Source organism: Argentina silus (genome assembly GCF_951799395.1).
Source record: "Argentina silus genome assembly, chromosome: 14".
Classification (NCBI taxonomy): Eukaryota; Metazoa; Chordata; class Actinopteri; order Argentiniformes; family Argentinidae; genus Argentina; species Argentina silus.
Genome location: NC_139668.1, coordinates 11387496 through 11409995, shown reverse-complemented (window position 1 = coordinate 11409995; position 22500 = coordinate 11387496). Strand labels below are relative to the sequence as shown.

The 22500-nt window shown below is 46.9% G+C and overlaps 1 protein-coding gene across 1 annotated transcript in view; it reads right to left on the bottom strand.

The window, feature by feature from the left end:
* robo1 (roundabout, axon guidance receptor, homolog 1) overlaps positions 1-22500 on the bottom strand; it is a 143073-nt gene that overhangs the window by 20659 nt on the left and 99914 nt on the right. The window contains exons 5-17 of the mRNA XM_083684844.1: positions 22258-22396; positions 21873-22000; positions 16213-16337; positions 15736-15907; positions 13723-13928; positions 12070-12151; positions 11554-11722; positions 11274-11440; positions 10849-10970; positions 8115-8349; positions 6672-6793; positions 3062-3233; positions 153-356 (exon numbers count right to left, since the gene is read on the bottom strand). Of these exons, the coding sequence (XP_083540970.1) occupies positions 153-356; positions 3062-3233; positions 6672-6793; positions 8115-8349; positions 10849-10970; positions 11274-11440; positions 11554-11722; positions 12070-12151; positions 13723-13928; positions 15736-15907; positions 16213-16337; positions 21873-22000; positions 22258-22396 (2043 nt within the window). The remainder of the gene's footprint in view (positions 1-152; positions 357-3061; positions 3234-6671; positions 6794-8114; positions 8350-10848; positions 10971-11273; positions 11441-11553; positions 11723-12069; positions 12152-13722; positions 13929-15735; positions 15908-16212; positions 16338-21872; positions 22001-22257; positions 22397-22500) is intronic.

The window sequence follows — 22500 nt, the reverse complement described above, 5'->3', positions numbered from 1 at the left end:
TCAAAACCTTTGGGCATTTCCTTGAGCCTGCCTTGTAATGCCAGATGGGTGGGGGTTGGTTTGCAATTTAGGGACTATTTGAAACAATGAACTTTTGAAATACCATTTGAACACAGGTCTGCTAACAGTAAGCCGTGTCTGTATAAACTGACCCTTGCGGATGCCCGCGTAGCTGCTGGTCAGGCCGCTCCTTTTCTTGCGGTGGCGGTAGAGCCAGATGCTGAACACCATCAGGATGATCCAGCAGGCGGCTCCTATCCCGGCGATAAAGGCCGGCTGCTTCACCACGTCTGAGATCTGCTGGGACAGAGTGTTCTCTGGGTCCACCACGCTCTCCGTCATACGCCCCGATGAGTCTAGATGAGAGGATCAGTGGGGAAAGAGGGGAAGGGGGGGGGGGGGGGGGGAAGAGAGAGAGAGAGAGAGAGAGAGAGAGAGAAAGAGATGGGAGAGGGAGAGGGAGAGGGAGATAGGGGTGAGGCAGGGGAAGGTAGGTGAAGAAGGGATTAGGAGGGATAAAAGGGAATGGAAAGGGTCAGGAAGGAATCATGAGAGCAAGAGCAGGTCGAGTGGCAGAGGAATCGGAGAGGAAAGAAAGGAAAGAAAAAAGGGAGGATAAAGAAGAGTGGGAAATGGAAAGTCATAAAAGATGGGGGGGGATGGGGAGAGAGAGAAAGAAAATACAAGTTATTCGGGGCATAATTCTTGAAACCGAGTGGAAAAAGCCTGAAATGGGAAAATTATTTTAAAAGGGGGATATAAAAAAAAGAAGTCAGGAGAGAGGGCATTCATAAGAACATTCTCTTTTCTTCTACTGACAAAAGAGTCTTTCATCTTGGCAGGTGAGTCTGTGGCTGGGCAGGGGTTGGGATGGAGCTGTCACTCTCTCAATTATTCAAAGGCTTCTCATACATACCAAAATCCCCGAACAACAATAGCAGGTGAAACAGACAAGAAAAAGGTATCAAACCCCTAGAGAATTCAAACCATTCACTACAAGACAAGCCTGATGAACCGGGAAGAAACCTTCTTTTTTTTAGAAAATGTTTCTATTCTCCCTCACAGGAGAACATAGGGGCCATGATTATCCACTGGGCAACCTTCTATTCAAATGACAATGAGATCATACCATGAGGAAAAACACTGCAGTAATTAGCAGGCTATTGCAGACCTGTGGGTAACATGCAATGTGTATACAGTAATATATCCTTGAGCTGCTTCTGTTGAGGTACGCACTGTAAAAGAACCGTCTGGACTCCTACCGCAAACCTATTTTTTTTTTTTCTTGATCTGTCTATTCTCTCAGTGTTTCTCCCGTGCCTTGTACATAAAAGACCACTCAGTTGCCCCCCCCTAAGAAATAGTTCCTCATGTTCAACTTGCTTTTCTGATTTTCTTCATCTTTTTTCTCTCGTTCGGTTGTTTCATGTTGCAGCCACTTTTATCTTTCGAGACTCTCTCAGCCAGAGGCAAACTGGTTTCCCAAAGCACCAGGGTTTCTACACCACCATCTCTTTCTCTCTCTTCCTCTTTCTCTCTCTCCCTCCCTCTCTCTCTCTCTCTCTCTCTCTCTCTTCCAGTTAGGGAGCCTTTTCTCTCCTCCTCCTCCGCTTCTTGGTAGATTTCACGGCTGTTTCTGGGGGAGGGGAGCTGAGTGCCAATGTGACTAAACAGACCGCGGGGACTTTACAGGTTTCTGGAACTGCCATGACGCAAACTAACCCCCCCACCCCGTACCCCCCCCCCCCCCCCAGTGTGGTAAATGCATTCCAGGGAGCAGCGCTCTGTTAGTCCCCCTGGCACATTGTTCAGACCTGGAACATGGCAACAAGCGCTGCAAGAATTTCTCAAGTGAGAGAAATGGTATCAGTCACAGGTCCTTGCTTCTCCATGCCGGTATGTTCTCAAGCCTACTTCATCACACAGGTTGAACACTGACAAAACCAATCTCATGTATCCTCTGTTCTCATGTGCCCCCCCCTTAGCAGGTAGCAGAGTAGGGGGCAGCTCAGGTCTGGGGAGTACAACTGTATAGTCTGATAGTCTGGAGTATAGTCTGGAGTATAGTCTGAGTATAGTCTGGAGTAGATGTCTGGAGTATAGTCTGGAGTACAGTCTGAGTATAGTCTGGAGTATAGTCTGGACTGTGGAGTACAGTCTGGTATATAGTCTGGACTGTGGAGTACAGTCTGGTATATAGTCTGGAGTATAGTCTGGACTGTGGAGTACAGTCTGGTATATAGTCTGGACTGTGGAGTATAGTCTGGAGTATAGTCTGGAGTATAGTCTGGAGTATAGTCTGGAGTATAGTGTGACAGGTCTTTTGGATGTGAATATATTGTATAACACACCCTGCCACCTCCTGGCACTTAGTAGTGCTTGGGTTCAGGGTTTTACTACTGCTGCTGTTGGTGTTGGTGGTGCTACTGTAGCGGAGCTGAGGGAGGAAACACTGCATCCTTGGCCTGAGAACAGAGTAGGGCAGGACAGCCAACATGTCAACACTGCCAAATCTGGAACTCAATGTAACCTTTTATCACATTGTCAGCAGGGTAAACACCATTAAAGGTATACTGACAGAGCGGTAAACTTGAGGCTTTCAGAACGATACACATTTCAAGTGTCCCTGTCATTCACGCTCATCAAGCGGTACCATTATCCCAGGTCCATCAGGATATAATTGAGCAGTAATCATTTCAATTATACAGTCAACCCCTGTTGTTAATGACAGTGATGTGGAGGAGCAGGTAGAGACTTGACAAGGATCGAGAGCAATCACTACAACAGTAAAAAATGATTACATAACGCCAACATTTAAACGGTTACAATAACATGTGGATTATGTACTCAATGTATGGGATTGAGGTGTAATCGTAAAAAATGCACTATTTCTCGAAAAAACACCCTACAATTTCACAGGGTGGAGAACATGAAATCCTATGAGGACCTCAAGTGAGAGCTTATCCCTACGATTCAGCCCTGAGAGACGACAAATTAGCTTAACCTCCTACTTGGTAAAGACGGGGTTAGGTTAGATCAGAGTTATTCCTGTTGAACTCACCTAGCTGGAAGTAGGTGATGTCACTCTTGACCCCGGGGCCTGCGCCGGTGCTGGCCGCCACCTCCACGCTGTAGCGTATCCCTGCGGCTAGGCTGGGGATCAGCACGGAGAAGGTGGAGCCGTCCACCGTACGGTTGATATGATACCTGCTCTCATTCCCCAAACACCAGATCTGTCAGGACACAGAGAGAGAGAGAGAGAGAGAGAGAGAGAGAGAGAGAGAGAGAGAGAGAGAGAGAGGGGGGTGGGGGGGGGGGGGGGGGGGGGTTATGTCTTATGTCTTATAAAGGAGATATGACACAACAACTAGCTATAGTAAGCTAGTAGCTACTGCTTGAATTGGGCCTGAAGATCCAACTAGTCATGAAACATTTCAGCACACAGTGTGGATTTAATTATGCCCGCATGGTAATCCACACAGAAAAACACTCCAACATGATTCTATGTTTTACTAGGTGTGTCCAACACAGAGTCAGTATCTAAGGTATCTCAGAGCCACTCTAAGGCCATGAAAGGTAAACAGGGATCAGTAATGACCTCCATAACCCAATTACAGCAGGAGTTCAACTCCTAGGAAAGAGAACACTCTCTCAGGCTAACTCAATCCTCGGGTCACAAAGAGCACCATACATTCACCTCAGCATGAGGTCTGCTAACCCCGACATCCTGAACCTGGCTTAGGGTGCTTTCTTTACTACTCCCAGCCACCCCCCCCCACCCCTCCCCCACCACCATCTCCCATAAGTTAACAAGGCTCTGACATGGCCCTGGATCCAGGTGTGTGTGTATGTGTGTGTGTGCATGTGTGTGTGTGCATGTGTCTGCGTGTGCGCGTGCGTGTGTGTGTGTGTGTGCGCGCGCGTGTGTGTGTGTGTGTGTGTATGTGCATAGTGTTACAAAGCGATTAAAGCCTCTGTGTGTCTCGCTGAGTCGCGGTGGGAAGAAGAAGTGCCGCTAGGGACCAGATGCGGTAATGAGCAGGGGAACGCTCCCGCGCCAGATTTAACAACCATGAAATTACTCTAAACCCTATCGCCAGAAAACATTTACCTGGAAAATTAACACTGGCTTAACTTTTAAACTGACTGTGCTGTCTCTACCCCTCCAACACTAACCTACATTCCAAATGACAAAAAAAAAGAGAGAGAAAAATTATGCTTTCCAATTAAAATGGCAGGACTCAGAGAGAGGAGTGGTGCCCTACTATGAGGTGGTTAGACCAAGTGCATACTTATGAGTGCGCATTTCACAGGGAGCAAAGGAGAGAGCAGAGGAGTTACAGGTTAACGGACATATTAGGACGACGCTGACACACCTCAGCGGTGTGATTGTCAGAGACGAACGCATGGCTTGGAACGCAGATGACGTATTTCCCAGAGCCCGCGCTCGATGAAGAACGACTATCTAAAAATCTGCCGTTGTACAGGAGCAGAAAATATCTCAAAGAAGGCCGGAGTAGAATCTACATTCTATTGTCCCCTATTGTCTTCACCTCAATTCTATTGACTGTCTATAACTGGAGAGGTGGCATTGACAGGTGTCCAGTCAGACGCTCCACTTGACAGCGATGCCACTCCAGATGCATCAGTCTCTGAACCCCCCCACCGACACAGACAGTGATCCACTGCCAGGCACATCAGGGACACAAGCCCCTCACCAGCGATGAACTTACAGACACACCAGTTGCTGAAGGTACATTTTGCATGTTTATGTTGGGGATCTACTGTATAAACGCCTTCAAATTAATTTATACATCCAATTTTTTTTTTATCTGTGGTAGTCTTTTTTAATGTTATTTCAATTAACACTCAAACGTCTGCATTCCAATATTTCTTTTTCATTTTATTTCCAGAACAAGGCCAATGTAAGTTCACCATCATCAGCAAAATCAAGAACAGGTTCTCTCAACATTCCGAGGTATTTCTACAACTTTAATTTCACTGATTTCTGTGTTAAATAATATCACCGGAAACCTTGAAAGGATGAATGAAACACTCAAGTCCAAATGAAATGTGACACTGCAACTGGCTTGTGTGGAATTCCTTATTTGTTATTCACCACCATTTAAAGGTTAAGTTTATTTAAAGCCCAATATCACTGTTTACAGTCTCAAAGGGCTTTACAGGCCCACAGGTATACAAAACCACATGCTAGCCGACCTCATAAGCAGTCAATTAACTCCTGCGGAACGATGATGTCATCTCCATAAGGTGCGTCCACTGGGTCATCTGGCATTTCCTCCACAGGGGGGTATCTGATCTGGAAGTGGCACGCCACGTCTCATGGCCACGTTGTGCAGCGTACAGCAGGCCATTGTGATCAGACAAGCTTTCTCTGGGGTGTATAGAAGCTTTCCACCAGCGGAATCAAGGCACATCCACCTGGCCTTCACCACTCCAATCATGCGCTCAGCCACGGAGCGAGTGTGTGCGTGTCAGTGAATCTAGGAACGCTCCTGTCTGGTCTGGGGGGTTTGCAAGGGGGGTCGTGAGCCATGGAGTGAGGGCATAACCTTGGTCAATATGTTAATTTTTTATAAAGTTGAGAACTGGATCATGGTTTCCATAATTACAAATCACTTAGCAATCAGCCACCCATCTCCACCAGCTCCTTGAGCTAGACGCATCCCCACTGAGCTGTTTTGCAACACAAAGGAGTCGTGTCCAACGGGCCACGACATTCAGAAGGTGGCAGTTTGCATCTGATATTATTTAGACATTAATGGAGTGGTACAGCTTACGGTTGAGGAATGAGAATGGATCTGGAGAGGGCGCTTTGATGCGTATGTGGGTGCAGTCTACAGCGCCAATGATATTTGGGAGTCCAGCTACAGCAAAAAAAAAGCATTCTTAATTTCTGTCTGTTGGTTAACTCTGTATGGAAATGATACGTACTGGGGCATGAGTGATATGATAGCTTTTAGTACTCTCTGAAGCGCACGACTCAAAGAAGACTGTGAAATACCTGACCTGTCTCCTATCTCTCTCTGAAAGGACCCTGTGGCTAAAACTCTGAGTGCGCTAAGCACTTGAAGTTGTGGAGCCATGGGATTTATTTTTCATAAAATGTTCTCTTAACTGAAAGAAGAGCAAAAATAAAATGGGTACTAACAAAATAAGAACAAATCGTGGATAGGAACAAAAATAAGAGGAAATGTGTTCCTATATCGCTCCTGCATGAGGCCCATTGTGTGGTGGAATCATAGAGGACAATCTCAGGAGCTGTGTATGTCTGCCTTGTCCACTAGATGGCACTGTTTCACAGCAGTTTCCAACAACAATATCCCAGCACAACTCATTGTCACTTCTCCCCCTCCGAAGCTCAGTAGGAACAGACAGACAACAGAGGTGAAACTCCACCCATGATTCACTCATTCTCACAGTCTCTCTCTCAGTTCTACAGAAGGGGCTTTACGGTACACACTATATGGTCCATCCAAACCATGCTGTGCTGGATGTTACATTTTGTTCACATTGTCATTTTCAGCATTGCTACAGCAACTATGGGAGATGTGTTAACAGGCCGGCACAATGCAGCTCAACTCAGCTTTGCTGGGCTCTACAGTGACTATGGGTGTTCACCCTCCACAGACCACAGTCACGGTTCTCACCTTGTACTCCTGGACCACCCCATTCTGCTCCTCCTCCGGAGGCGGTTGCCAGGAGACCACCACAGCTGTCCCATTGTCCCCACTCTCCATCACAGTAACGCCAAGAGGGGCTGCGCTAGGGGCTGGGAGACAGACAGACAAACAGGCAGACAGACAGACAGACAGACAGACAGGCAGGCAGGCAGGCAGGCAGACAGACAGACAGACAGACAGACAGACAGACAGACAGACAGACAGACAGGCAGGCAGGCAGGCAGGCAGACAGACAGACAGACAGACAGACAGACAGACAGACAGACAGACAGACAGACAGACAGGCAGGCAGGCAGACAGACAGACAGACAGACAGACAGACAGACAGACAGACAGACAGACAGACAGAAAGATACATGTTAAAAGGGCATTTTATTTTTTTATATATATATTTATATATTTCTCATCCTGATTAGTACGGTCTCAAATGACTTTGTCAGGTTAAAGCCTCGTAGATAAACTACATGCAAGCTTAAATGTGCTACTTTGAATAGTCTCATGATACAACATGAACAGTCTGATCTGATCTCACGTCAACGGTTCTCATTTGGCTGTAGATGTAGATAAAACTGAATTCTAATAGGACACTATTCACTAGGTGCTTTCATTTGAATAACCAACAAATAACCATTAGTTTGTTTGTTCAGAACAAGTGTTTCTGGTAAATGAAAGAAAAACATTATTTATTAAAATAGAGAGGGAATTATGATTGCCATGTTTACACAGCGTGAGCTTTGTGATGATGCTACTCTGATGAGGGTAATTAATGTGAATTTATAATGAACACAACATAACACTCCTAAGCACGTTCTGATTGACTTTAATGAAAGCAGGCATTTCTGCTCACGGGAGTAAGGGCCTCGTGTTTGAAAATATATATATATATATATATATTAGCAAACAAAATTAGCAACAAAGTGCTGAATACAACAAGGAGAAAATGAAAACTCACACCCACACACACACACACTGGCAAACATTATTAATTCTGTCAGTTCCTCTCTCATTCATTCCACATAACTTTTCACGATGTTGCTTTCTTTGATATGGTCTATGAGCACTGGGTTGTAACTAAACCCCAGAAGATTTCCACCGCCACACCCTATGAACAATTAGCAAAGCACTTATTTGAGCGTTGCATTTGGGGATGTCATCCTCTTCATGGGTTTCACAAGGCTGTTTCAAACAGCTAAAAACATCCGCCCTTGCACAGACAAAACACCACATTTTAACATAACATAATCCTCGCCTCTAAGTGGCTGCTGTGAACATCTGTTGTATGTTCTCACGCACATGTATACGCAGGCGTACATTATCACACACACACACACAAACACGCATACACACGAACACACACACACACACACACACACAGAAAGTTACAAGAGGAGGAGGGACATGTCCACCCACCTTCCTCCAGAGTCTTGGCTACTTTGACCTCGCTGTCTGTGCCCTGGAACTCGTTGAAGAAGGGGCGGATTTTGAACTCGTAGGTGATGCCCTTCCTGAGGTGGGGCACCACGGTGCTGTCCTCCCCAGGGGTCCGCACCTCAAACACAGCCCACTCGCTCCTCTGCTGCCCCCCCTCTGGAGATGCGCGGTACATCACCTTGTAGCCCTGGATGTACTGAGACTGCTGCTCCACCTAGTGGCCGGAGGAAAGATCACAGCACAGACACGCAGGAGTCAGCCTGATTCTTATTGAAGTTAATAGTGGAAAGTCTCACAGCACTGCTCTGGAACACATCATCAATAGCCAGCCTGATGGAGCGCAGGCCAGTGTAACTAATAGGACTGGCGTTGGCTGGTGTGCGTGGAGCGTAAACTCATCACATCGCTCCTCCATCCCATCTATCTATCTCCCCGTCCGTCCGTTCGTCCGTCTGTCTGTCTGCCAGTGGAGCAGAGCGGCTCCATTTGGAGCGGCAGCGATCTGTGGAAACCGCACCATGAGGTCATTGGCCAGCGGTTCCTGAAAGTCTGGTCCTGGTTAGAGTGGGCCAGGGGAGCCCCCAACAGCCTGTCCCAACCCAACCCAAACCCATCCAGAGAGACTGACTGGGAGCTCCAGGAACAAGACAAGGGAGCCTCACACTCGGCCACATTAACCAGGAAACTGGATACTGTCTAAAACTAAAACAAAAAAATTGGTAATGATGGGTGACATTTGATTCCCGAAGTAGGAAGGCTTCTTGCCAGCAGTCATAGATGAGTGCATCATGTTAGTTTTAGATAATGGATTCATAACAATGTCTCTGTATGTATGTATATTGTAACCCAACAGACGTGGTCAACGTGAACGAAGAGCGTAGGGATATCGTACGATCACACACACACACCATCCCCGTGGAAGGCAGGCAGCTCTGGCTCGTTACGTTTTTTTAAGTAGTTTTTTTCTTTCTTTCTTTTTTACGTACCCCTTGTCTATAAAAGTGGCTGTCGGCTCAGGTGGTCCTCATTAGCCTACACACTGTACAACCACAACACGTAGGAGAATGTAGAAACAGCCCAGAAACGACTACAACGAGAGTACATTTAACCCCACCAAAAAAAAAAAAAACGTGTCAATGAGCACACTGTTTGTGACGGATTGCTCGTTTCTTCCGGAACATTCCAATCAGACAGGATAACAGGAGCAGCGGCGTTCGAGATCAGTCTTGGCCTGTCGGTATCCTTTTCACATTTCCTATTTCCCGTGGATCACTCATTATGGCACTTAGTTATGGCCTGGGAATGTAGAGGGTGGTGGTCTAATGTCAATATGTACTGTAAAGCCCCAAGGGCTTATCTGTTTAAGAAGCCGGCCTTTTGGATTTATTCTATTGCAACCTTTAAATAGTACTGTTCTCTGTTTTATAATACTCCCAGAGACCTATCATGGATAAATACAGAGAGACAGTGGAACCATGGGAGACCAGGAGCCCACAGTGTTTAATATCATCTATCTAACAGCACAGAGGTCCTTATACATCCAAAAGCTCTCCTTAACCCTCTCTCTCTATCTCCTCCTCCTCCTCCTCTCCTCCCACATCTGCAAACCATTTGTGCCCTGACAGAGAGCGAGTTGGCTGCCTCTCTCTTCTCCTCTTGTATTATTTTAACAGCAGTCAAGTGTTTTCAATCTGGGAGGGCACAAGCTGGCACGGTGCGGAGGCCAGGGCTGTGTGATGCTGCCTAGGACTGAGGACTGGGCTGGAGTGTCGTGGAGTGAGTGAGTGAGTGAGTGAGTGAGTGGCTCACTGTCAGATGGGCTTGTGTTGGTTGGCTGTGGCTCTGGCTGCAGCCGGAGAGATGGCCAGATGGACAGACAGACATACAGACAGACAGACAGGCAGGCAGGCAGACAGATAGGCAGACAGACTCAGACAGACAGAAGAACAGACAGACAGACAGACAGTCAGACAGATAGACAGACAGACAGACAGACAGACAGACAGACAGACAGACAGACAGACAGACAGACAGACAGACAGACAGACAGGCTGGCCATGCTAGCCAGCCCCAGTGGCACACTCCACACGCCAGATGGACACTCAGAGCTGTTTGCCAGAGTTCCAGCCTGCTCTCTCTGCAGTGTCCGTCCTGTCCTCTGTAGGGCTCTAGGACGTTAGCGCGTTAGCACTGCTGACTGGCCAAACAAATGGACCGTAAAGACCAAACATTTAGATCTAGACATTCTCCCACGGCACTTTTGAATCACACAATAGATTGTGCTCATAAATCGGTCATCATACTGTCTACAATAATGTAGGAATGTTACATTACATAAAACAATGGAGGAATGAGTTATACGTGTATAAAGGCTACATATATACAATTGTGAAGAGTCACTGATGAGGATTGAAGCCCTGAAAGCCTGAAGCAAAGATAGTGTTTATACAGTTTTGCACATACTGTTGGTAGTCAAAAAAGTGACATGAAATCAATAGAATTTAAAGTGTACACATGTATGGGGAGGAAAAAAAATACATGAGGGAAATAACCAACCTCCCCCTAAACAATACAGAGACAATTAAAAGGTGTTAAAGAGATAGTTCACTCTGGATGTATGTAGTTCATCACAGAAGTGTGATTCTAGAGTCAACTATCGCTTGAAGAGTAAACTATCCCTTTAAGTGGTTTGTTGTTGGACTTTGTTCCTCACCGTCCACTGCACTCTGACAGAGGAGGAGGAGAGGATGGTGGGATTGTGGAGGTGGATGACCACATCACCCAGCTCCCTCTGGATCTGACGGTGGTCCACACCCTGACTGGTGGGGGGGATATCTGCAACACACACACACACACACACACACACACACACACACACACACACACACACACACACACACACACACACACACACACACACACCATACATCAATATCTTATACAGTATCTAGAATAACAAATGGATACTGACCTAACTGATATTTATCTGCTTCACTTAACAACACAAACAAAGGTTATTTGGCATGTCCCTGTAGGAGAGACCTTTGAAGAACCTTCTCTGAACCACTGAACCAAAAAGGGCTCTATGTGGCACCATAATAAGAGGGTACCAATAAAATAGAGGTGTTCCTAACCCACCTTGAGTTTTGACAGCATCAGTGATAGGGCTGGGGTCACTCAGGCCGTAGGCGTTGGCTGCTCGCACCAGAAAGAGGTAGACCGCGCTGGCCTTCAGGCCCTTCAGCACGTACGACTCGGTCTTCACGTGCTCCGCAAACGTCTGCCAGCTGCTCCCGGATGCATGGCTGGGGGAGAGAACATAGGGTGTTTCACACTCCGGTTCAAAGGCCATACTGGGAATGCTGACTTAGAAGTACACTGTGATTCCGAAAGGGCTGTGTCGTCTGGTCGTAGGTACCTAAAGGCCTCGATGACGTAGGAGGTGGGGGTGGCCCCGGCATTGAGGTTGGGCTTCCAGGAGAGGGTGACGGTGGTGCGGCTGACGTCGGTGACCTCGGGCTTGGAGGGTGCGCTGGGGATCAGGTTGGGGTCCGTGGGCCTGGCTGGCTGCACTGGAACGCCAAATTCTGCACACGGGGAAGGGAGAGAAGGCCATGACTCACTCAGGGCTTTCAAAATATCTTTAAACCACTGTCAGTGTGATTTATGCATGCGGTAACACTGACAAAAAAAGCACGGATCATGTCTTTTAGTTATTTCCACCTTTTACATACACACATACACACACACACACACACACACACACACACACACACACACACACACACACACATGTCACACGCAACAACAAAATCACCCCATGATGTCAGCAGGTTTGTGACCAGCCAACTATAAAGCAATTACATTTTTTTTTTTTCCAATCTTATTTCCCAGTAACAGCAGGCAGGCAGCAGCCCAGAGACATTAACATTACCTTGAACCTCCAGGTAGGCTTTCCACGAGGCTTCGCCACTGGGGGTGGAAGCGATGCAGGTGTACATGCCTGTGTCACCCAGCTGAGAGGTAGAGGAAGGATCACAGGGAGTGGAGGGAAGAGAGAGAGGGAGTACAATTACAAAATGCTAACAACAAGGGTATATTCTGGCGATTTCTCTAAAATGGTGGTACTTCCTCCTTACGCTCTCTCTCTCTCTCTCTCTCTCTCTCTCTCTCTCTCTCTCTCTCTCTCTCTCTCTCTCTCTCTCTCTCTCAACATGACCTGCGCCTGGTAATCTCACGATCATCTCTCTCACTGAGAAGTGTGAAAAGCAGCTGGAGAGGCCAAGTGGCAGGCTTTTGCCAGTCAAATGGAAAGGCTGTTCACAAGAGCACACACTAATTGGAGACCTTTTCCCTCTCCTTCCCGTCCCCCTGGGTCACAGTGAGAGAAGTGGCTCTGCTTTACACAACAGATGCAGTGACAATCTCTGCTGGAGGTGGAAGCTATAATAGGTGTATTTGTGGATGGGGATGGGGGTGTGTGTGTGCGTGTGCGTGTGCCGGTGTGCCTGTGTGCCTGTGCCTGTGTGTGTGTGTGTGTGTGTGTGTGTGTGTGTGCTGTAGATGTTTCTCAGTGTGTGAGATTGAGTGTCACCTTGATAGGTAAAACAGTCAAGGCTTACATGAAAAAAATAAAAAAATAAAATAAAAAATAAAACGTAATAAGGGTAATAGCAAGACGATAGTTCCATTCATGTCAGAAACATCCTCATTAAAGTCACGGCAGTTTACCTCCAGACCTACATGACATGTTCATTAATGTTGCTAGCTGCTGACGCCTGAGGAGGGGGTGGGCGGGGTTGAGACTCATCATGCTCCATGGTCTGTAGTCACGGTGACGGACCGATCACCTCAGTCTTGTCACCAAACCACACACACCCACACATACACACCCACACGCCTGTCATCGTCAAAACACCGCCTGACGCAAACTCTGACCCTGTGACGCCCCCCCCCCCCCACCCTCCACCCCGGAAAAAAATATAAATCGTCTCTCCCAGAGAGTGTGTTCAGCTTCACACAGCTCACCGTCACACGCACAGAGCGCTGAGTGACAGTACAAGAGTGTGTTCGACTTCACAGACTCCACTTCAAACCCCACACACACAAGACTGACAGCTCACCGAGGGCTTGGTGTGAGGAGGGAACGCATGCTTTATTTATTGAGCAGCGGGAGTCTGCCAAGCGCCAACAGATGTGATATGGGACAGCTTTGAAATTGATTTGGAGGAATTAGTCATTAAAGGTTGGCTAATGGTTGAGCTTGATTGAAAGTGTAAACTTTTAAGGCAGGTCAATTTGGAAGTCTTCAAACACCCTCTGTTTTTCAAAGGGAACTCTATCCGATTACACTTGTATTTCCATATATTTTTCAGATTAGAAAACAGGTCATGTGGTTTGAAAGCCCACTGACACATTTAGATGGTTTAATGTTGCTACATCTGTAGTAGCACAGATAAAATAGTATCCAGTATATGTTCATTTGTGCGTACATTTTCTATATTTTCAAGTATGAGAACTTTGACTACTTTGAAAGAGGGGGTGTTCCCTAGGGAGGTGTGGTGTGAGTGTGTGTGTGTGTGTGTACCTTGGCATAACGGATCTGCAGTGCCCCTGTGTCCAGCTGTTTGACCCGGGAGTCATGGGTGGACACCAGCACCCCGTCCTTCCTCCACAGGATGGTGGGAGCGGGGTTACCCGTTGCCTGGCAGCTCAGGACCACCGTCCCGTCCACAGCCACCGTCTGATTGGTCGGACCCTGGCGGACAACTGGTGGGGGGCGGTCCGACACAACTGCCCGAGAGAGAGAGAGAGAAAGAGAGAGAGAGAGAGACACCGGGCGGGTGAGAAGAAGAGAATTACACCTCACTGTAACGGATCAGTCAGAAAGAGCAGAGGTTAAATAGGTTAAATAGGTATGGAGGGAGACTGAAGAAAAGAGAGGGAGAGAGAGGAATGAAAGAATAAAAGATGGAGTCAATTATATTGTGGGTGTGCAGAAGGTAGAGAAGGGTGAGAAACTGACAAACATAATGTAGCTGTGTGAGTATTTGAAGAGTGAGGGGAGGAAGAGAGAGAGAGAGAGAGAGAGAGTGTGTGTGTGTGAGAGAGAGAGAGAGAGAGAGAGAATACAGTCCAATTTTCACAACTGGAAGCAATTTTCTAATCATTCATAAGCAGGAGTTTGACCTTCGCCGAGCAAACGCAGTGTAATTAAAATAAAACACGCTGAGATACAAGTCTTCTGTCTGCAGCGCCAGACTGCTGGCATTATAGACATGAACACTCACAGTCAACCCCCACCCCCCAAGCCCAAACCCTGCTACACCCCCCCCCCCCCCCCCCCCCCCCCATACATAGAACACAGATCAGATAGGGGCAAGGCTATTTCCTACTACAGCAGCACAGACAATGTTATTAGCAACCCCTTACTTCCCTGCTCACTAGGCATTCATCAGTAGACTCACCACAATACAACACAAACACACACACAGACAGACACACACACACACAAACACACACACATACATCTCATTAAACATGCTCAATATCTGTTTTAATTTTCATGCCAGTGGACACTGTGCATTCATGTTGCTGCTTCTCTTGATCACTGTGGTTGCTTTTATCATTGCTGTTATTAATACCGCTATTGATAACCGATTCTGTCTGCACGGCTGATTTACAAGCATGTTTCATTCAACGAGAGGCAATCAAAAGCAGGCGTTATAAATAGTCAATTCATTATAGGCATTATAAAGAACACATGTACTTTTGCAGAGCGGCTAGCTGCATACTCATGTAGAGTACACTCACACGCAGTTACCGTGGTATAATATATGGGCTTCTTTTTGCATTGGTGCACATTGACGTGGAAAGATAGCAATGTTTTGCCATGGGTGAAAGGCCTTGGAGCTGCCGCTTCAGCTTTAATAACTGTTATTATTAGAGAGAGAGAGAGAGAGAGAGAGAGAGAGATAAAGATAGAGATAGAGAGAGAGAGAGAGAGAGAGAGAGAGAGAGAGAGAGAGAGAGAGAGATAAAGATAGAGATAGAGAGAGAGAGAGAGAGAGAGAGGCCCAGCCACAAAGGAGAGAGGGAGAGGGCGTAGGCTAAATTAGAGAGAGGTATTTGGTGAAAGAAGGTTACATCTAGGTGAGAGGTACACAAAAAAATAGTGACCCGGGTTGCTATGGGAACAGTGGGAATGACGCCAAGGTAAATGCACACCTCAAGCTCAGTGCATTGACTGCTGGGATAATTAGGGGCTCTGAACCAAACCAGTCAGGGCTTTCACCACAGAGACTGGACCTTCCAAGATCAGGCGACACCGACACAGCCTAGCCTGCTAATGTGGGGAGACTCCGACAGCAGACACAAGCCAGCCAGGGCAGAGAACTCCAGAGCCAGAGTACAGAGCCAAGCCTAGACTGCTGACTCAAAGGCAGGCACCAGGGAGTCTCTACCCCTGACAGGAGCACTGACAACAGGGCCAGACACAGTCAGCACCAAACCCTTTGTTGGAAGTAGCACTATCCTCCCTCTAGTCCCTCTCGGCTTCGCTTTGCTTTGTGATTGGGTCTCGAGGCTTTCTGTCACTCACCATCGGTAACCTCCAGCAAGGCCTTGGTGATGACGCTGCCGGCGATGTTGAGGGCCTGGCAGCTGTAGTAGCCCACATCTGAGCGCTCGGCGTCCGTGATGGTCAGGTCCCCCGTCTGGGAGACGGAGACGCGACTAGACGGTTGGGGGGGCTGGTAGGAGAACAGCAGGTTCTGGAGGTAGAGAGAGGTTGACAGGTACAGTACGCGTTTAGAAAGAAAAAGGGTTCTCTGGCTTGTCCCTGTAGACGAACCTGTTTGAAGAGGGGCACCCAAAAAGGGTTCTTTAAAGGGTACTCCGAGAAGAGCAAGCTGAAGACCACCTTTTTTTTGTGTAAGTGTACTTGGACAGAGACACCTCAGTTCGACCCCCCCCCCCCCCCCCCCCCCCCGACACACACACACACACACACATACTTCATACACTAAACAGAAACACCACACAAACACATATACCCCCCCCACACACACACACTCACCTGGCTGCCCTCTCTCTGCCAGAAGATAGCAGGTTGGGGGTTCCCGGTGGCCTCACACTGGAAGGTGACGGTCCGGCCCACCCCCACCACCTGGTTTCTGGGCCGCACCACGAACGCCGGGGGCACTGGGCGGACAGGCACAAGGTCAGTCAGGGGAAATACTGACATATCACGCCCCATCACGTGGCATCGGCTATGTTCCAATTTCCACCAGCAATACGCATAGAATGAAGCCATGTATCGGCCATCCATTCTGAGCGGTCATCAAAACACAGCCGTCACATCATAAATATCATACGTTACAGGTAAGAGCCTAGCGTGGGTCATTTGAATGAAAAACAAAGGGATTTGAGTGCAACAGCGTTGTGTATTCAAATCAGCTGTGGTTAAGGATTAAGGATTCGGGCAATGCCTCTCTTTCAACTGGCGAGGAGGTTGCTGGTGAATGGACAGATGATTAAACATGAGTCAATCCGATCCATAATGAAGGGTAAGGGCGTATATTAAACACAGATGTAATGACTAGAGGAAACAAGAGGGTGACCCCTGGCGTCTCTTCATTTGCATGGGCAAGGACATGGACCAATAACATTTACATGGAAATGGGGGATATATTTGAGCCATCTGTCCAAGCTGACACACTAGACATAGGACTGTCCCGAACTGGGAGGCAGGATCCATGCATCTTAATGCATCTGACTGCATCTCAGAGTAGACGGCATGTCACAGCCCAATGTCACCCACACAGCTCTATGGTGACACCCAGGCCTCTGTGTCCTAATAGGCTCTTTGTGTGGAGAGACACACTCTGAATGCAGAAAGCCAGAGAGGTTGGGCGATTTACACCTTCATTTCAAAAGGACAGCAGGTAGCTATGCCCTCTGAATATTACAACACGACCAGACATCTTAATGCCTATATGAAAGGGCCTGTGTAATATACACATACAAAAGCAATCTGCAACCTGTCATTCCAAATACACACACACAATTTGTCCACAGATAAGATGGGGTGTTTTAGTGATGCATAAAGCAACACAAAAAGAGGAGAAATCATATAATGAAATGATTTTCTTTTTTTTTTTACCTTGGATGCTCAGACAAAGCATATGTTTACCCATTAATGTCCTTTTGTCACTGTTGCCCGTGACAACTGAAACATGAGAGCTGATTGGTGGGTGGAGAGGTGAAGGGAGGAGGAGGATGGAGTGGTGGGTGGTGACACGTTCCTGTCTCTGTCAGTGTCGAGACGGTGAATGGGTGACGGGTGACATTTCAACTTACCAGATATGACTAAAAAAGGAAACAGAAAAACACAACAACAAAACACGAGAGATGAATAAATAAATAATACAACACAAACACAACCATGGCACAAAACATAAACACAACGTGGAGAGAGATAAGAAGGGCAACAATATGATGTTCATGGGTAAAAATAATCATGTTGTTGTCATTGTCTGAATATGAGACATGGCATTTAAAGGCTTCAATCAAAACCCAAATATAACGCACTGGTGATGCTATTACTCAAATAACACAGCCTGTGTATGAGTCTTATATAGGCTAGTACCTGAATAATCATTGCAGATGTACAAACAATGAACACACTGAATAGTCACAACAACCACATAGTACATGCCCTATTAGACTACTCAACAACATAAAGACTTTTTTCATTCAAACATGCCAAAAAAAAAAAAAAAAAAAAAAAAAAAATACATAAAATGTCAAACAAATCCTTGCACGCTGTAAACAAATCAGATGTAGAATATGTTGACAGGAGTGTGCGAGTACTATCAGAGTAGATCTGTCCAGCCAGGTGTAGTGTGAAGGTGAACCTATCTCTTAACTAATGAGCTTTCAGAGTTCCCTGAGGAGCAGCCACATCATACAGCCTCTCAGCCTTGCATAATGTACGGCAGGGCCATAAAAACACAAGGTGAATGTTAACTGCCACTCTGTTGGTCGTAAATCTCCCCCAGCCAATCACTCACCTTATCTAATCTATCTGCCTCAACGGCTTCCAAGGAAACATAAACGCTGTCAGTCAGAGTAATGGCCCCTCCCCTCGCCCCCGCCCCCCTCCCAACTACATGTATCAGAGACTTTAAAATGCAGAGAAGGCTCACATCAAAAGGTCCCTCAGGAGGGGTCTAACCGTGTGCCTGACCAAGATGAGAACTCACACACACACACACACACACACACACACACACACACACACACACACACACACACACACACACACACACCCCACACATATATCCATTCATGTGTGTCTAAGCCTTTAATTAGGTAACCCTACCTCTCCCATGCTGCTGTGATCACAGTTATGGACCTGGGAAAGAGGTGAGTTTTAAACTTGTCTGGGTCACTGTGGTATGGGGGCTCATACCACAGGAGAGATAGAGAGAGAGAGAGAGCGAGAGAGAGAGAGAGAGAGAGAGAGAGAGAGTTCTGTGTGTGTTCTCTAACAGTTATTGTTGAGTCTGTTATACTGTATCTCCTTGACTGACTGCATAGCAGAATGAGGGAAAAGCTTAGCCGCGTACTTTGGATCGCTCACTATCTGCTTTGGCATCATTTGCAACTCTCACTCCACTCCCTGAACACACTGTATGTTATTAGCAAAGCTACTCTGGGGACTTCCATTCCTTTCAAGTCCTTTCCACAAATAAATCTTTGCTAATGGAAAAATTACCAGCAGAGCAAAAAAGCTCAATGCATTATCTTTCCAATGGAATCAGGAAGCATGTATTGCCATTTTCATGATGAATATCCTTGGGTGTGGTTTTCACCAAACAGACACCCACAAACCTAGCCACGCAGAACCATAACGTCTTTATCTGATAGCTCTATACAAAATGTCTACTGAATGAACGGTCTATCCCAACAACTCTCACCTGGGTTTGATTAACGGGTTTTACAACGAAACCGTAAATCTCTCCGATGGCGTGGCCAATTACACGTTACTTACGTCAATAAATTGAATATTTGACTTGACATGTTTATAAGACTGAAGGAGGTGTTACAGACAGGTAAACACGCGTGTTAAACAATAATTCACTGATTAGGTTAGTAACGAGAGCAGAGGAGAGGGAAAGAAACATAGCCCAGGGCACTGACAGAACAATGTAGACATTGTTCACTCTGGCTGCGGAAGGTGAGAAATACCCCTCTATCCAAACGACACTGAATACTTCTTTAAAAAACAGTCAAACCAACTATTTCAGGGTTTGTGTTTTGACATAAGGGACACTTAATATTCGTCATCAGTACGTTTTTTGGCAGAACATGGAGTTCTCGGTTCTAGTTCTAAAAAGGTCTAACATAACACCTAAACTATCACCGAGACCAGAAAACGTAATTTATCACAGTGTAGCATGTTGTGCCAACCGCTTCTTACCACTGAAATGACATTCAACCAGAGGCAACTGTGTAAGAAATCTCATGCAACTCATCAGCAAGCCTATACTGACTCTTATTGTAACCACGGGTGAAAACAAATATATTACTTCTGCCTTAAAAGTGCAATCTGAAATTCAAACAACAACAACAAAGCGGGGCTCCCTGTCACTTTCTTGGCAAACAGCTGAGGGATGGGTCTTGGGATATCTAATCACTCTCAATTACATAGACAGAGATATGGATGCAAGGCCTGAAAATGATAGATTTAACCATGTTTTGATGCTATGTTATTGTTTACAAACAATGGAGTAAAACAAGCTTATATTTTGGGTTCTGATCGGAGACAGTTGAACTAAGTTCATGAGGCATTTATAAATGGCTATATAATCTTCAATAATAAAAGTCCCAAAATTACAGATCCAATTACAGATTCCCCATTTAATCGCTTCCTTTGGGTCCCTGTTATCCCTGTGTGATCTGACAGGACACAGATTATTCAGGATCCCATAACACCAATGACAGATCAGTTCATGTCATGTGCCAACTCTCCTGGCAGCCATCAAACAGGAGACAAATAGTCTTGGTCTATCTCTCTCTCTCTCTGTCAGTCTCAGTCTCTCTCTCTCTCTCTCTCTCTCTGTCAGTCTCTCTCTCTCTCTCTCTCTCTGTCAGTCTCTCTCTCTCTCTCTCTCTCTCTCTCTCTCTCTCTCTTTGTCAGTCTCTCTCTCTTTCTGTCCCTCTCTATATTAATTTGTCTCAGTGTTCTATGTATCCACATGTTCCACTTATTCCCTATCTACTCTCCGTCTCCTGTGCCTCATTCAGACCTGCAATTATGGTGCTTTCCTTTCTTTTTCTTGCCCTGGTCCTGTAATTAGAAGCATGTCATTTCCTGGTGTGGGACTATGGCCAGTGGCCTGCTTGTCTTTAATTAGCTAGACTCCTCAGTGTCCAGGCCCTCTCTACCCTGGCCTGGCCTCTCTCCTCTGGCCTCTCTGTGTCCCTGGTCAGGCTGAGAAGACCTCAGGGCTTCAGGGTTGGGGTTGGGGCAGGGCAGGGCATGGGAAGGGGATGGACAAGGCTTTCCAACTTCTTTGGAAAAATAAGGTTAGCCAAAGTAGTTCTATAAAGTACCTAGCTCTGCAGCTTGCCCCCTGTAAGAGAACCCTTTGAACAACCTGTAGGGGAACCCTTTGAAGAAGATCCCCCAAGGGTTCTACATGGCACCAAAAAGGGTTCTTCAAAGGGCTCTCCTACAGGGAGACAAGTCGGCGAAATTCAAATATCCTGTCTCTTTATAGCTCCCTGGAAGGACTGCTGGGAGTACCATTTACACAAGTGACCCCCTTCCCCCTTCCCTCTACCCTCTACACCTCTGCCCCCCCCCCCCCCCCCCAACCCCAATTCCCAGTCCGTTCTGCTCTGGTGGTGAGCCACAGCCACCCCCAAATAAACCCCCTCCCACCTCCCTCCCTCCCTCCATCCATCCCCTGTGCATTGAGCCCACTGATCATAGATTGAGTCCCTTTCTCCCCCTCTTTCTCTCCCTCCTCCCTCTGCTCTCCATACATTCCCATTACTCTGGCGTTAAATGGCTCCAGTGTTCCCCCTGGCCCTTAGGAGGGGGGGGGGGGGGGGGGGTGATGGGTGTATATGCAAGTTCCCCAGTTCAGCTGAATGACTCCTTTCTGAGCGTTCACACTCTGTGACCAGCTGCTTTATATTCTCCTTGTGTTAATAGGATGTCGACTGAAGTGGGACCACTGGAGACACAGAGGTTCTCCAGAGGCCTGGCGACTGATCCTGAGCGTCTTCAACATGAGCAAAGAGGTGCCTCTGGAGGAATGCCATGTCGCTTGTGATATCCAGCAACTGAAAATCGATTATCATCGAGCTGCCATGCGTAACATCTAAGAGCTTCTATGGATTTTTAGACGCTTTTTCTTTATTATAAATCAATCGGCTAATTGAGAGAAGATGGTTGCAATGTGAGAACCCTGTACGTTTTGAAATTGAGTGTTATCGTTGAAATGAGGTTGGACTGAAATTGCTCTCAAAGAAACAAAACACCTTGAGAAGGACTGAAACATGTGGAACAATCAATGCACTTCAAAGTAAAAGAGGCTGTGCTGGTATGAAGGACCTCTTATAATACCTGCAATATAACACAAATATGCTTATGAATGAGTTATCAGGCATCTATGCAGGCATCTATGTAGGCTTTATGAAGGGTTAATGAGTGCTTCTTACCGTGCACGTTGAGGGTCGCAGAAGCCTCCGCTTTGCCCACCATGTTCTCCGCCACGCAGGTGTAAGATCCCACGTCCGCTGAGGTCAGACGACGGATCTTCAGGGTGTGGTCCTCTCGGATCTCGTATCTGGATCAGAGCGGGAGTTCACACAGGTAAAACGGTCAGGCGCGCACACACACACACACACACACACACACACACACACACACACACACACACACACTCACTGCTACAGAGATGTTTCAGCTGATCATTAAATATAGACAAAGCAGCATGACAGATAAAAGAGAGGGAGGGAGGGAGGGAGGGAGGGAGGGAGGGAGGGAGGGAGGGAAGGAGAGAAGTATTGTCTAAAGGGGGCCAGATGATGAGTCATACGGTACCTTCCCTTGGGCAGGTCTGCGTCTTCTTTCCTCCAGCGTACGGTGGGAACTGGGTCACCTCGGGCCTCACACCTGAACTCCACACTCTGATCCACCAGCACCACCTGGCTGCCTGGCCGCTTCACAAAGCTGGGCCGCTCTGCACGCAGAAACACACAGTCATCTATCTCACTGGTAACACACACACAACATACAGTACAATACAGTTATCTGCAGTTATCTAAGTTGGTTCCTTAATGATAC